Here is a 12,188-nt window from a genome sequence, read left to right on the forward strand (position 1 = left end):
CATAAACTAAATCGCTGTCACTTTCACAAAAGTCATATTTTTCCATAAAAGACCAGCTCTTTATGGTTTTCCTCTATTATAAGAACAGAGTACCCATTTTCCCATAAACAAATTTATTTATCGGATAAAATAAAAATAAATCCGTTTTCAAATAAAATACCAGCTCTTTATGGCTTTCCTTCATTATAAGAATAGAGTACCCATTTTCCCATAAATAAATTTATTTATCGGATAAAATAAAAATAAACTCGTTCTCCAATAAAACACCAGTTCTTTATGATTTTAGAATGAAGGGTTACAATCTTGCTGTCTCTATCACCGTCAACTTTTGACTCCCTACTTCTTCCATCCCACCCAACACCAGAACGAAAAAGATTTCACAAAAGATCAAACATTGCATGAAATGATCAACTATAAAGCTTTATTAATATGCCAACCTCAACTATGTTCAAATGCTATACTGAGCAAGTTCTTAATATACAAAGAATAATTCGTACTAAATCTCACAATTAATTCACAGCAAGTCATCCTTCCTGCATTGAACAAGACCCCTGAAGCGAAGATCTTTGGATTGAGGTTCTTAATATACTGAGCAGGTTCTTAATATACAAAAAACAATTCATACTAAAATCTCACAATTAATTCACAGCAAGCCATCCTTCCTGCACTGAACAAGACTCCTGAAGCGAAAATCACAAACCCCTTGGATTGGGTTGAGGGTTTTCTTCAATTTTTCTTAGAGATCTTTCTCGTGGAGATCTTGTTGAACAATTTGCCCACTGAAGATTTTTGCCCACTATTAATTCATTTAGATCTACTTTAGATCTTTTTTTTTTTCAAGAGATTTTGGATTACAGATGAAAACTATATGATGAAGAAGAAGAGATAGGAAAACTGTGAGAGCCCGTAAATTTTCTTATTTTCTAGGCGATACTTTATTTAATTGCACGCCTTTTATGCATTTTCTTTATTAGAAAAATTTTCTAAATAATTTTTATGAGTAAATAGAATTTTCAAGTTATTTTTCTAGTATAAATGAGTTTATGAGAATTTTGGAGCGTATACTGGACGTGGGACCCACTAGGGCGAAAAGTTCGGAAAAATTCGGCCAACTAGATTAAATTTTGGATGCTGGAATTAATTTACCGGGTGTTAAGAGATAAGTAGAGGATGCTAAGTGGATTGGTATAAGAGAGACAAAAGTTAGGCAAGTCATTAAATGAGGTGACAAGTGTCACCATAGGATTGCTTCTTACATAAGACCACTATTTACCTTTCTATTTGACCAAATAAATCACAAAATTAACCAAAAATTTCACCATTTTGCTCTTCATCTTGGCCGGCCCTCTCTCTCAAAAAGAAAGGAAGAAACTCTCCAAGTTCTTGATTCCATCTTGCTCCAAATCAACAAAACAACCATTTAATCTTACTTTTGTTCCATAGAAAACCTTAAGTGAGTGTTAGTGAGGTGTTATGTGGAGTTATTTGGAAAGCTAAGAGAACCAATTGCTCTCTCTCTCTTGTTTCTAAGGTGAGTTATGAAGAACCACTCTCCTTCTTCTAATGATGCTTAAATCATGATTAGTGGTGGTATAAGATGCAATATTATGGATTACATCTTGATTTGTGGTTGAATTAGTGAAGTTTTATATTTATTGGTGATTTTTCTGTTTTAATAAGAACATGATTGTGTGGCTATCTATGATGATTGGAAATGATGTTTAATGACTCTAGGAGGTGGAAAAAGTGATTAATTGCAACCAATTTCTGGTTTGGAAGAAATTTCAGAAAGTTAGGGTTTTATTGGGAACATTCTGCCCGATTTTGTAGCTCATGGTTAGAGGCCGAATTGGCCTTGGTTTAAAACATGAAAGTTGTAGGGAATGACATTTTAGAGGTGCCTGCAAAATTTCAGGTCAATCAGAGTAGCGTAACTTGAGAAAAGTCGAAATTACCCTTGCTGTCCTGGTTTTACCCGAAATTGGGAATTGCTTCTGTAATGGGTTATTTTGGTTGAGAATGCTTCCGAATCGGTTGTTGAGGTCTTCTGATTAAATGTAGCCCTGTTCCTTAGCTTTCGGATGGCTTTGAAATTTCGGGAGTTGGACTTAAGTAGGCTGATTTATGCTGTTTGCAGCAGAATGTGGTTTGTGAATCTATTTTTACGGTTCTAGTGTAGTATCTTGCATTTTTGACCTGTTTGCGTTCGGAACTGGGCTGAGTGACCTTCTTCAATATTGTAGCCCTATTTCTGAGCTTCGAAACGGTGGATCTTTCACCTTCATTCGATAATTGTAGTGCCTTTGGTGCCATTACCGCAAAATGATGTCAAAAACTGTTTTTCTGGTTTTGAGTTTAACTTTCATTTCCGGACTTTTTCCTAGTTTGAATTGTACTTGTACTACTTGGAGCTTACTGAATGGCTATTGAATGAGCTTATTTTGTGTGTGCTTTTGGGAGTGATTGAGGAAAACAAAAGAAGCCTTGATGGCTGGAAAAGTAAAGAGAGACAAGGGGAAGTGCTGTCCAAATGTTTGTAGGAGTTTCGGTGCAGTCTCGGGAGATTTGCTATATATTGATGTAGAAATGTCGGAATTGAGTTCCGTTTGTTGCGTTTTAAACTAGATTCATAGGGCTATAAACCGTGAGAATTTTAGATCTTGTTTCTATTTGTCCAATTTATGGTGATTTTTCAAAGTTGACTGAAATCTTGTACCTGTTCTGTCCTCCACTGGATAAAGCAGCAACTTGCGACTTGAATTCGACTGACTTACGTTCTGAACCTTACAATAGTGTTTTCTGGAAAGTTATAGCCCTTTGAATGTATTTTCAACGGTATAATTTTTATTAATTTTGAACTTACAAAACTTGAGATATGATTTTTCATATAAGGTCGCGCGGAACTGGAAAAATTCTGTTTTCCCTAGTATTGACCTTGCTTTCATTATCTACTTCAAATTTGGATTTGGTCAGTCATTGTAGGAAGGGCTTTGAGGTTGTTCATGCTTTTAAGACTAATTGTTACCTTTTCACTCCGAGGTCACCTCTTTGCTTTGCATTAATGGTTCTTTTGACTAGGCATATGACTCGTAACCGAGTCTCACTTGCGAATTTCATACTCGGTCTTGGAGTCGAGTCTTAAGTGTTTGCCTTGATTGTTCTAGGAGGTAACGACGAGTGAAGCCACACTTGGGAAGGAAACTTTTGAAATTATCCTTGTTTGATCAGGTGAGTGTACCACTCCCTTGCATTGTTGCTATGTGAGTTATCTGTGTAGACAAAGAAAATTTATTTAATTTATTTAGTCAAGATTTATTTAAATTAAATTGATCTTGATTAAATTAAATTAAATGATAAAAGTTCATTATGTTTTGAACTTGCAAATTGGGCCAGTATTATATGGGCTATTAAATCAAATTAAAATTGTAATGCCCATTTAAGTTAAAGTGAATTAATTGATCTATTAATTTACAATGGACTATTTGGGTTGGCCCATTATTTAAACCCAAGTTAAATGGATTTATTGAGTAACAAGTGATCCAAAATGCAGGAAGATTCTGAGGGTTTTCTTGAAGATTTAGCCTACATATTTTGGCTATAAATAAAGGTCTTCCCCCAAGGCAAAGACATAAGAAAAATCCCTAACTTTCGAAGAAACTCTGTCAAATTTTCTCAAGAGCTTTCTTCCTCAAATCCAAGTCCAATTCAAATCAAACAAATCCTCCTGCTATCGGTGTTGAAGACTTGAAGTTCCAAGTGTTTGACGCCATCATCAAATCAATTGTTTTCTACGCCAAAATTGTAGGAAACACCATTTCGATTGGAGAACAAGTCTTGTCGGCCCTTCAATTGAAGCTATTCGAAGAAAAGAATCAGGGGATTAATTTCTTTGATTCAATAACTTTCAGAGATTGTAACCCGCTTATTATTTGATTTAATCAATTTGATATTTGTGCAAGTTTTCTTGTCTTTTATTTTAGGCAACAAAATTTGTGTTTACAAATTTCTGGCACGCCCGGTGGGACAATCTCTGCCTCTCATCTCTTTTCTTCCAACAACTTACCAATTTCAAAATTCAATGGAGTTCAAGAAGGTGAACTTTTCTCTTGAAGGCTTAGTTGCTGATGTCTCAACCACTCAAGAGACGCAGTATACTGCACCTCTGACAAGGAGTAAGGCAAAGAAGTTAGCAGAGAAGGCCAAGGCGAACGTTGTGACTGAAGAAGCAAACCTCAAGATGCTTCCCAATAAGAAAGGAGCTCATGATGAATCTATTGATTGCCCAAGTGATTCGGCTGCCTCTGTGGTGATGCCCGTCATGATGACCAATACCACAACTGTGGAAGACCAGATTTCAAATCTAGCCAAAATTGTCGAAGGGCTAGTAGTGCATGCACAAAGTCAAGATGCCAAAATAGTCAAATTAATGACTATGGTGAAAAATATAGGCGAAAATAGCCTTAGTATGTCCAAACAGAAATCCAAAGTGCAAGATGAAGGTGACTCATCATCAAGGGAGAAGGAAAAAGAGGATGCGAAGTCACAAGTCGCGATGGAATTTTCGATCTCCCCTGATGGCACCATTCATGTTGACAATCTGAAGGAATTTATCGAAGGCACAATTAAGGACAAGATTGGTGGAGGTGCCAAGTCATATAGTGGTTACACCAAACCTTACACTGCTAGAGTGGAAAGTTTGAAAATGCCTGTGGGGTATCAATCTCCAAAATTTCAACAATTTGATGGCAAGGGCAACCCTAAGCAACATATAGCACACTTCGTGGAAACTTGTAACAATGCGGGCACTGATGGTGACTTGCTCGTTAAGCAGTTTGTTCGTTCGCTGAAGGGTAATTCCTTTGATTGGTACACGGATCTGGAGTCTGGAACCATTGACAGTTGGGAGCAGCTAGAGCATGAATTCCTTAGTCGCTTCTATAGCACAAAGAGAACTGTCAACATGGCTGAACTCTCTAATACACGTCAATGGAAGAGTGAACCTGTCATTGATTTTATCGACCGTTGGAGGAATCTAAGCTTAAATTGCAAAGATCGAATTTCTGAATCTTCCGCGATCGAGATATGCATTCAAGGTATGCACTGGGGACTCAGATACATCTTACAAGGTGTACAACCAGAAACATTTGATGAATTGTCCACAAAAGCCCATAAGTTGGAGATTAATCTTCATGGACAAGAACCGCCAGTTCCTGACCCTTACAAGGCCAAAGAGAGACAAGAAGCGAGGAAAGGGGGCAAGCCACCATTTAAAAATGAAAAGAAGGAGGCTATGATTACAAGTGTAACGCCCTTTAAGGTTGTTCCCAAAACTGTCAGGAGAGAAGACAGCAAGATCAATGCACATCAAGAACAAGGAAAGAGGAAACCAACTCTCAAGGAGATGCAGGATAAGGAGTACCCTTTCCTTGATTCTGATGTCCCTGGTATGTTTGACGATCTGTTAAGTATAAACTTGATCACGCTTCCTGAGATGAAGCGACCTGATGAGGTTAGGAACACTGACGATCCAAATTACTGTAAGTATCACCGATTGGTCGGGCATCCCATTCAAAAATGCTTTGTCTTCAAAGACAAAGTAATGGAGTTGGCAAGACAGGGAAAAATTCTCCTTGAAGAAGACAAGGCGAGTGTGAATCAAACGTCCATTGGTTCCCTGCAGTCCATGGAGGATAAAAAGGTCATGGTGCCTGTATTGCCAATAATTCAATTTGGATCGCTTGATCCTATAGAAATCAAACAAGAAGGTGCTCCTTCAACTCTTCAGGAACATGTATATGAAGATGAAAAGGCGCTACAGTCTGATGTGGATGATGAAGGATGGACTCTAGTAACGCGAAGAAGGAGGCGGAAGTCTTGTCCATCTAGTAGGGCAAGCAAGGTCTTAACAAGAAGTATGGTGATTTGGAAGGGGAAAGAGAAAGACGTAAAGGAAACTAATGATTATCATAATCTTCAAGGAGGCCGAATCTTCAAGCAAAAGTCGCGAATTCCTATCACTTTAAAAGAATTTTTGCCAAAGGAATTCTTTGATGTTGATGTGGTCGCAAGTCACACAACGCGAGTAGATCATATCGAGGAACAAAAAGATAATACTTGCGAATCTTTCTGTGAGATGGCCCGTGCGTCCACCGGCAATGAAGAAGGTTGTGTGCCTACCAGCAATGAAGAGGTAAACGTCACAAGTATCACTTTTACTAGTGAAGACTTGTTGCTTGGGTCAACACCGCATAACCTCCTTTGTTTGTGACTGGTTATGCAAAGGAGCAAAAAGTGAATAGAATGTTGATAGATGGAGGTTCCACAGTCAATATTCTCCCTTTAAAAACTCTGAAAGACCTTGGTATCCCGGTTGATGAACTCTCCAATAGCCGACTGATGATTCAAGGCTTCAATCAAAGAGGGCAAAGAGCTCTTGGATCATTAAATTTGGAGATAGCCATTGATGACATGACGTCCAGAGCACTATTGTATGTGATAGATGCTAAAACAACATACAATGTATTGTTGGGAAGGCCATGGATTCATGAAAATGGAGTTGTACCTTCAACTCTTCATCAATGCTTCAAGTACTGTCAAAACGGGGTGGCAAGAAGTGTGAAAGCTGATGAGAATCCTTTCACTGAGGCGGAAGCATATATCGCCGATGCCAAATTTTACATCAAAAGGCACATTGCGAAGGATAAAACTGAACAATCTCTATCTGGGGATAAAATCCAGAACCCCGAATCTCCAAATGCAAAAGGGGAGAAAGTGATGACTTCGAAATCAAAAGAGGAAGTTCATGAAGAAACTGATGTTTCATTGCCAAACAATGAATCAGTTGTCTTTCGCTGCCCTCCCAAATCAAGAATGGAACAGGGACAGTCACCTGTAATTCAGCATGAAACTCTAAAAGATTTGACTCTTCCGGTAGCTCATCTTGATACAAAAAAGGCGTCATCTTCTCAACTTAAAAGGTCTAACTTTTTAAGCAAAGAATCTGAAGTTGAACAAGACACCATATCAAAGTCAAGAACTAAAGAAGGTTTTGATCCTATCGCTTATAAGCTTCTCGCTAAGGCTGGATACGATCTCAAAGAATCTGCGGTATTAAATGTTTCATCCCGTCAATCTACCAGTGACATGATTCATGGGTTGAATCCTACCCAAAAGATGTTGAAGGAAAAGGGATACGCCGTTGAAAATCCCAAATTTGGCCTTGGCTACTCCTCTCCTACACCAATCCGCATCAAGATCAATAGAGTTAGTAGCCAATATATTGCTATAGAGGATGAGTCTTCTCAAATAGTTGGTAAATCTCAAGTTTTTCACGAAAATGAGAATAAAATTTCACGGGTATCTGTTTTTAAGAGATTAGGACCACAAAAAAGACAAAACTCTCAAAACTCTCATAAGAGTAAAGGAAAAATGGCGAAGTCATTGCAAAATCTTGAAGAACCTTCTGATTGTCCTCATAAATTTGGTAGCATCATTCCTTCGAGAATGAGAAGATGCACAGACCTTGTAATAAAGTGTGGGACTGAATTGAGGGTCAGGGAGCATACCGTGGTGTACACAAGACCAAAAGAGGATGATGAAGAGAGTGTTGCTTCATGCAATCATATAATCATAATTGACGGTGACTCGCCTGAAGAAGAAGAAGATGCTGAAGACGCTCCACCTGAATTAGAGGAAGGTGTTAAGGCTACTGTGGATGATCTAAAGGAGATCAATCTTGGTACTTCAGAGGACCCGCGTCCAATATACATAAGTGCTTCACTGAGTCCTGACGAAGAGAAGGCATATATTGAACTCCAAAGTGACCGTCCACCATTTGACTGTTAAAAAGGGAGTTCGACCTGTGAAGCAAGCACAACGGCGATTTAGACCTGATTTGATTCCGTTGATCGAAATGGAAGTCAATAAACTCATTGAGGCTGGGTTTATTCGTGAAGTTAAATATTCCACATGGATTTCGAGTATCGTGCCTGTGCGAAAGAAAAATGGACAAATCCGCATCTGCGTCGATTTCAGGGATGTTAACAATGCTTGTCCCAAAGATGACTTTCCTTTACCGATCAGTGAACTCATGATTGATGCAACTACTGGGCATGAAGTTCTGTCATTTATGGATATAATCAAATTCGATTGGCACCGGAGGATGAGGAGCTCACTGCATTTCGTACTCCTAAGGGTATTTATTGTTATAAAGTGATGCCCTTTGGTCTCAAAAATGCTGGTGCCACATATCAAAGAGCAATGCAAAGTATCTTTGACGACATGCTTCATAAGAATATCGAATGTTATGTGGATGATTTAGTTGTGAAATCAAAGAAAAGAAGTAATCACTTGGTGGATTTGAGACAAGTTTTCGATCGGTTGAGAAGGTATCAACTCAAAATGAACCCTCTCAAGTGTGCATTTGGAGTCACGTCGGGGAAATTTCTTGGTTTTGTGGTTCGCCATCGAGGCATTGAAATTGATCAGGCCAAAATTGATGCTATATTGAGGATGCCTGAACCTCGTGACATTCATGAATTGAAAAGTCTTCAAGGGCGATTAGCTTATCTAAGGAGATTTATCTCAAATTTAGCAGGAAGGTGTCAACCATTTAGTCGCTTGGTGAAGAAAGATGTGCCATTTCAATGGGATGAGGCATGTAGTAATGCATTCAATAGCATTAAATCTTATCTTATGAAAGCACCTGTGTTGGCTGCACCTATTCATGGAAAGCCATTACTCCTTTATATTGCTGCCCAAGAACGGTCGGTGGGGGCATTGCTCGCTCAAGAAAATAATGAAGGAAAGGAGGTTGCCCTTTATTATTTAAGCAGAATGATGACCCCCAACGAACTAAACTACTCGCCAATTGAAAAGTTCTGTTTAGCCCTTATTTTTGCAATACAGAAGTTAAAGCACTACTTTCAAGCGCATAGTGTGAGGTTCATTTCCAGGGCGAATCCTATAAAATATGTGATGAGCAGGCCAGTGCTGTCTGACCGTCTAGCTAGATGGTATCTTCAGCTACAACAGTTTGAGATTATTTATGTGCCTCAGAAAACTGTGAAAGGACAAGTTCTGGCGAATTTTTTTGCTGATCACCCTATACCTGCTGAATGGGAGTTAAGTGATGGACTACCAGATGAGGATGTACTCCTTATTGAGATTCGCCCACCATGAAAAATGTATTTTGATGGTGCTGCTCATCGTCATGGGGTTGGAGCGGGGATTGTATTTATAACTCCTGATGGAGGGATATTGCTATACTCTTTTACTCTAAGTCAACATTGTTCAAACAATGTCGCTGAGTACCAGGCTCTCATACTCGGACTTGAAATAGCTGTCGACATGGAACAGTTGGACATTCAAATCTATGGTGATTCTCTATTGGTGGTCAACCAGCTCTTGGGGAGTTATGAAGTCAAAAAGTCCGAATTAATTCCATATCACAAATATGCAGCGCGACTTATGAAGCGGCTTGGAGATGCAAGTATTAAGCATGTTCCTAGAAGGGAAAATAAGCAAGTTGATGCATTAGCTGTGCTAGCCTCTTCACTTGCCATGCCGGATCATGAGATACAAGTTCGTGTATGCCAAAAGTGGGTAGTTCCATCACTAATTGATGATAAAGATATTGAAGAAGGCGACGCTCATGTGGTCTCAACCTATGAAATTGACAAAGAAGATTGGAGACAACCCCTCGTTGATTATCTCAAATATCAAAAATTACCTGAGGAGCAACGTAGGAGAACTGACATCCGTCGTCGTGCCCCTCGTTTTATCTTGTACAAGGACACGCTGTACCGAAAATCATTTAAAGGTGTACTGTTGCGCTGTCTGAGCGAAGACGAGACATATCGGGCGATGCACGAGGCACATTCTGGAATATGTAGAACTCACCAATCCGGTCCCAAGTTGTATTTTCGGATTAAAAGGATGGGCTACTATTGGCCTACTATGGTCAAAGATTGCATAGAATATGCTCAAAGATGTCAAGCTTGCCAGTTTCATGCAAATTACATTCATCAATCACCTGAGCCGTTACACCCGACCGTTGTTTCTTGGCCTTTTGATGCTTGGGGCCTTGATGTTGTGGGGCCATTACCAAAGTCGTCCGGTCAACACTTATATATATTGGCTGCGACCGACTACTTTTCTAAGTGGGCTGAAGCCATACCGCTTAAGCAAGTTAGAAAGGAAGATGTGGTGAATTTTATTCGTGTGAATATTATTTACCGTTATGGAGTTCCCCGATAAATTATCACTGATAATGGAAAATCCTTCTCCAATGGCTTGATGGATAAGTTATGTGAGAAATTTAATCTCAAGCAACGCAAGTCCTCCATGTATAATGCCCCCGCCAATGGTCTCGCAGAGGCATTCAACAAAACTTTATGTAACTTGTTGAAGAAAGTGGTGGCAAAGTCAAAGAAGGATTGGCACGAAAGGATAGGCGAAACTCTTTGGGCCTATCGCACCACATACCGAACTCCGACGCAAACCACGCCATATGCCTTGGTCTATGGTGTAGAAGCTGTTCTGCCCCTTGAGCAACAAATTCCTTCTTTGAGAATTGCTATCCAAGAAGGGCTCATGGAGGAAGAAAATGTTCGCCTGCGCCTTGCAGAATTGGAAGCTTTGGATGAAAAGAGATTGGAGGCCCAACAAAATCTGGAGTGCTATCAAGCCCGTCTTTCTAGAGCTTTTAATAAGAAAGTTCGACGTCGCTCCTTTCAAGTCGGGGACATGGTACTTGCCGTTCGAAAGCCAATAGTTATGACTCATCGCACTAAAGACAAATTCGTTTCTAAATGGGATGGGCCGTACATTGTTCGAAAAATCTACACGAATGGTGCGTACAAATTGGTGGACAAAGATGGCGTGAAAATTGGTCCTATAAATGGGAAATTCGTGAAGCTATACATGCCATAAAAAAAAGTGAAGTACTCCACGACGCATGAGTCTAAACTGCCTGTTGCTCCAGACCCGCATGAGCTAAAACTGTGGATAACAACCACCAATAGTGTAGCACGTGGTTAAACTGCTGAAACACTCCACCAAATCTAAGGTGGTAAACAAAAGGATACTCCTGACCCGCAAGAGTTTAAATTGTGAACGGTAGGAACTACGTGTGACTTGATTCCATTTTGGGATACGTAGGCAGCTTAGAGGACAACTTCTAAGTTCAGTTACAACCCTATAAAGCTAAAGTCTTTGTCCGGATGATTCTTTTGATAAAAAAAAACATTCATCTTTAGGACAATTCAAATTATTTTGTGACATATACTTGAAAGTGTATTATTCAGATTACCAAATTATTTGGATAATTACCTTTTCAAGTGTATTCAAAGTTATGCAAAGATGGAATTGTTCATACTACGATTGATAGCCTAAAACAGTGGCTATTGAAGGAGCAAGTAAAGACGAGGATGTCTACAAGAATGTGATGAAAAGGAACAAAAAATCAAGTTTCATTATGAAGTGCTTGTACTCATAGTTACACGCTTTGAGCAATTAACAAAAGATGAAATTTGAAACAAAGTAAAAGATTGCAACTATTCCTAAAATTCAAATGAGGACAGCTCCTTTCGGTTGTTTTCAAGTAATGTTTGCATCTTGTCCAAAGTTTGGCCCTCCTCAGCAAGTAGGGGCGGGGAATTCTCAATCTTTCGAACTTCGTTTTGTAAGTCGACCATCACGCCTTGCACTCGGGTAAGATCATCTTGCTCTTCTCGTAACAGTGAAAGCGTCTCCTTCCTGTGAGTATCCAAGAACTCAAGTCGTTTCCTCAACTCTATTTCCTCGCGATCGATTTCCTTAAGATTCAACATGTGTGTTGAGATTTTCTCCGCCTATTGTCTCTCCTTACTCTGAGCGTTTCTAAGATGTTGGGTGGCCGTAGAAAGCAACTCATCATATGATTCAGCTGAAATTTTATTTGAGAGAGAAGATTTCACTGCAACGTAACGAGCTGCATGTGCAAAGAAAGCCTTTAAAAGGCCTTGCAAATTTGAGATATCCGTGGCATTGAAGCTTTGCATTTCCTCCATGATCTCGTTGGCTTTCATTTCAAGAGCTGGCATGCGCTCCAAGGCTGTTTGAGATATCATCACCCTCAAGTTATTCCATAACATTTGGATGTAGTCTCGACGGCATGTTGAGATCACATTTTGGGGGCAAAATTCAGA

The 12,188-nt window shown here is 39.4% G+C and overlaps 1 protein-coding gene across 1 annotated transcript; it reads left to right on the plus strand.

The window, feature by feature from the left end:
- The first annotated feature begins 9,183 nt into the window (after positions 1-9,183).
- LOC140008815 (uncharacterized) lies at positions 9,184-10,257 on the plus strand. The gene has a single exon (XM_072053705.1). It carries the CDS (start codon positions 9,184-9,186, stop codon positions 10,255-10,257), a length of 1,074 nt encoding a protein of 357 aa, XP_071909806.1.
- Positions 10,258-12,188: the final 1,931 nt, after the last annotated feature.

This window comes from Coffea arabica, chromosome 6c, assembly GCF_036785885.1.
Source record: "Coffea arabica cultivar ET-39 chromosome 6c, Coffea Arabica ET-39 HiFi, whole genome shotgun sequence".
Classification (NCBI taxonomy): domain Eukaryota; kingdom Viridiplantae; phylum Streptophyta; class Magnoliopsida; order Gentianales; family Rubiaceae; genus Coffea; species Coffea arabica.

What these genes read in the sequence shown, in the direction of transcription:
- LOC140008815 (XM_072053705.1), top strand. Translation starts at nt 9,184, where the DNA reads ATGTATTTTGATGGTGCTGCTCATCGTCATGGGGTTGGAGCGGGGATT.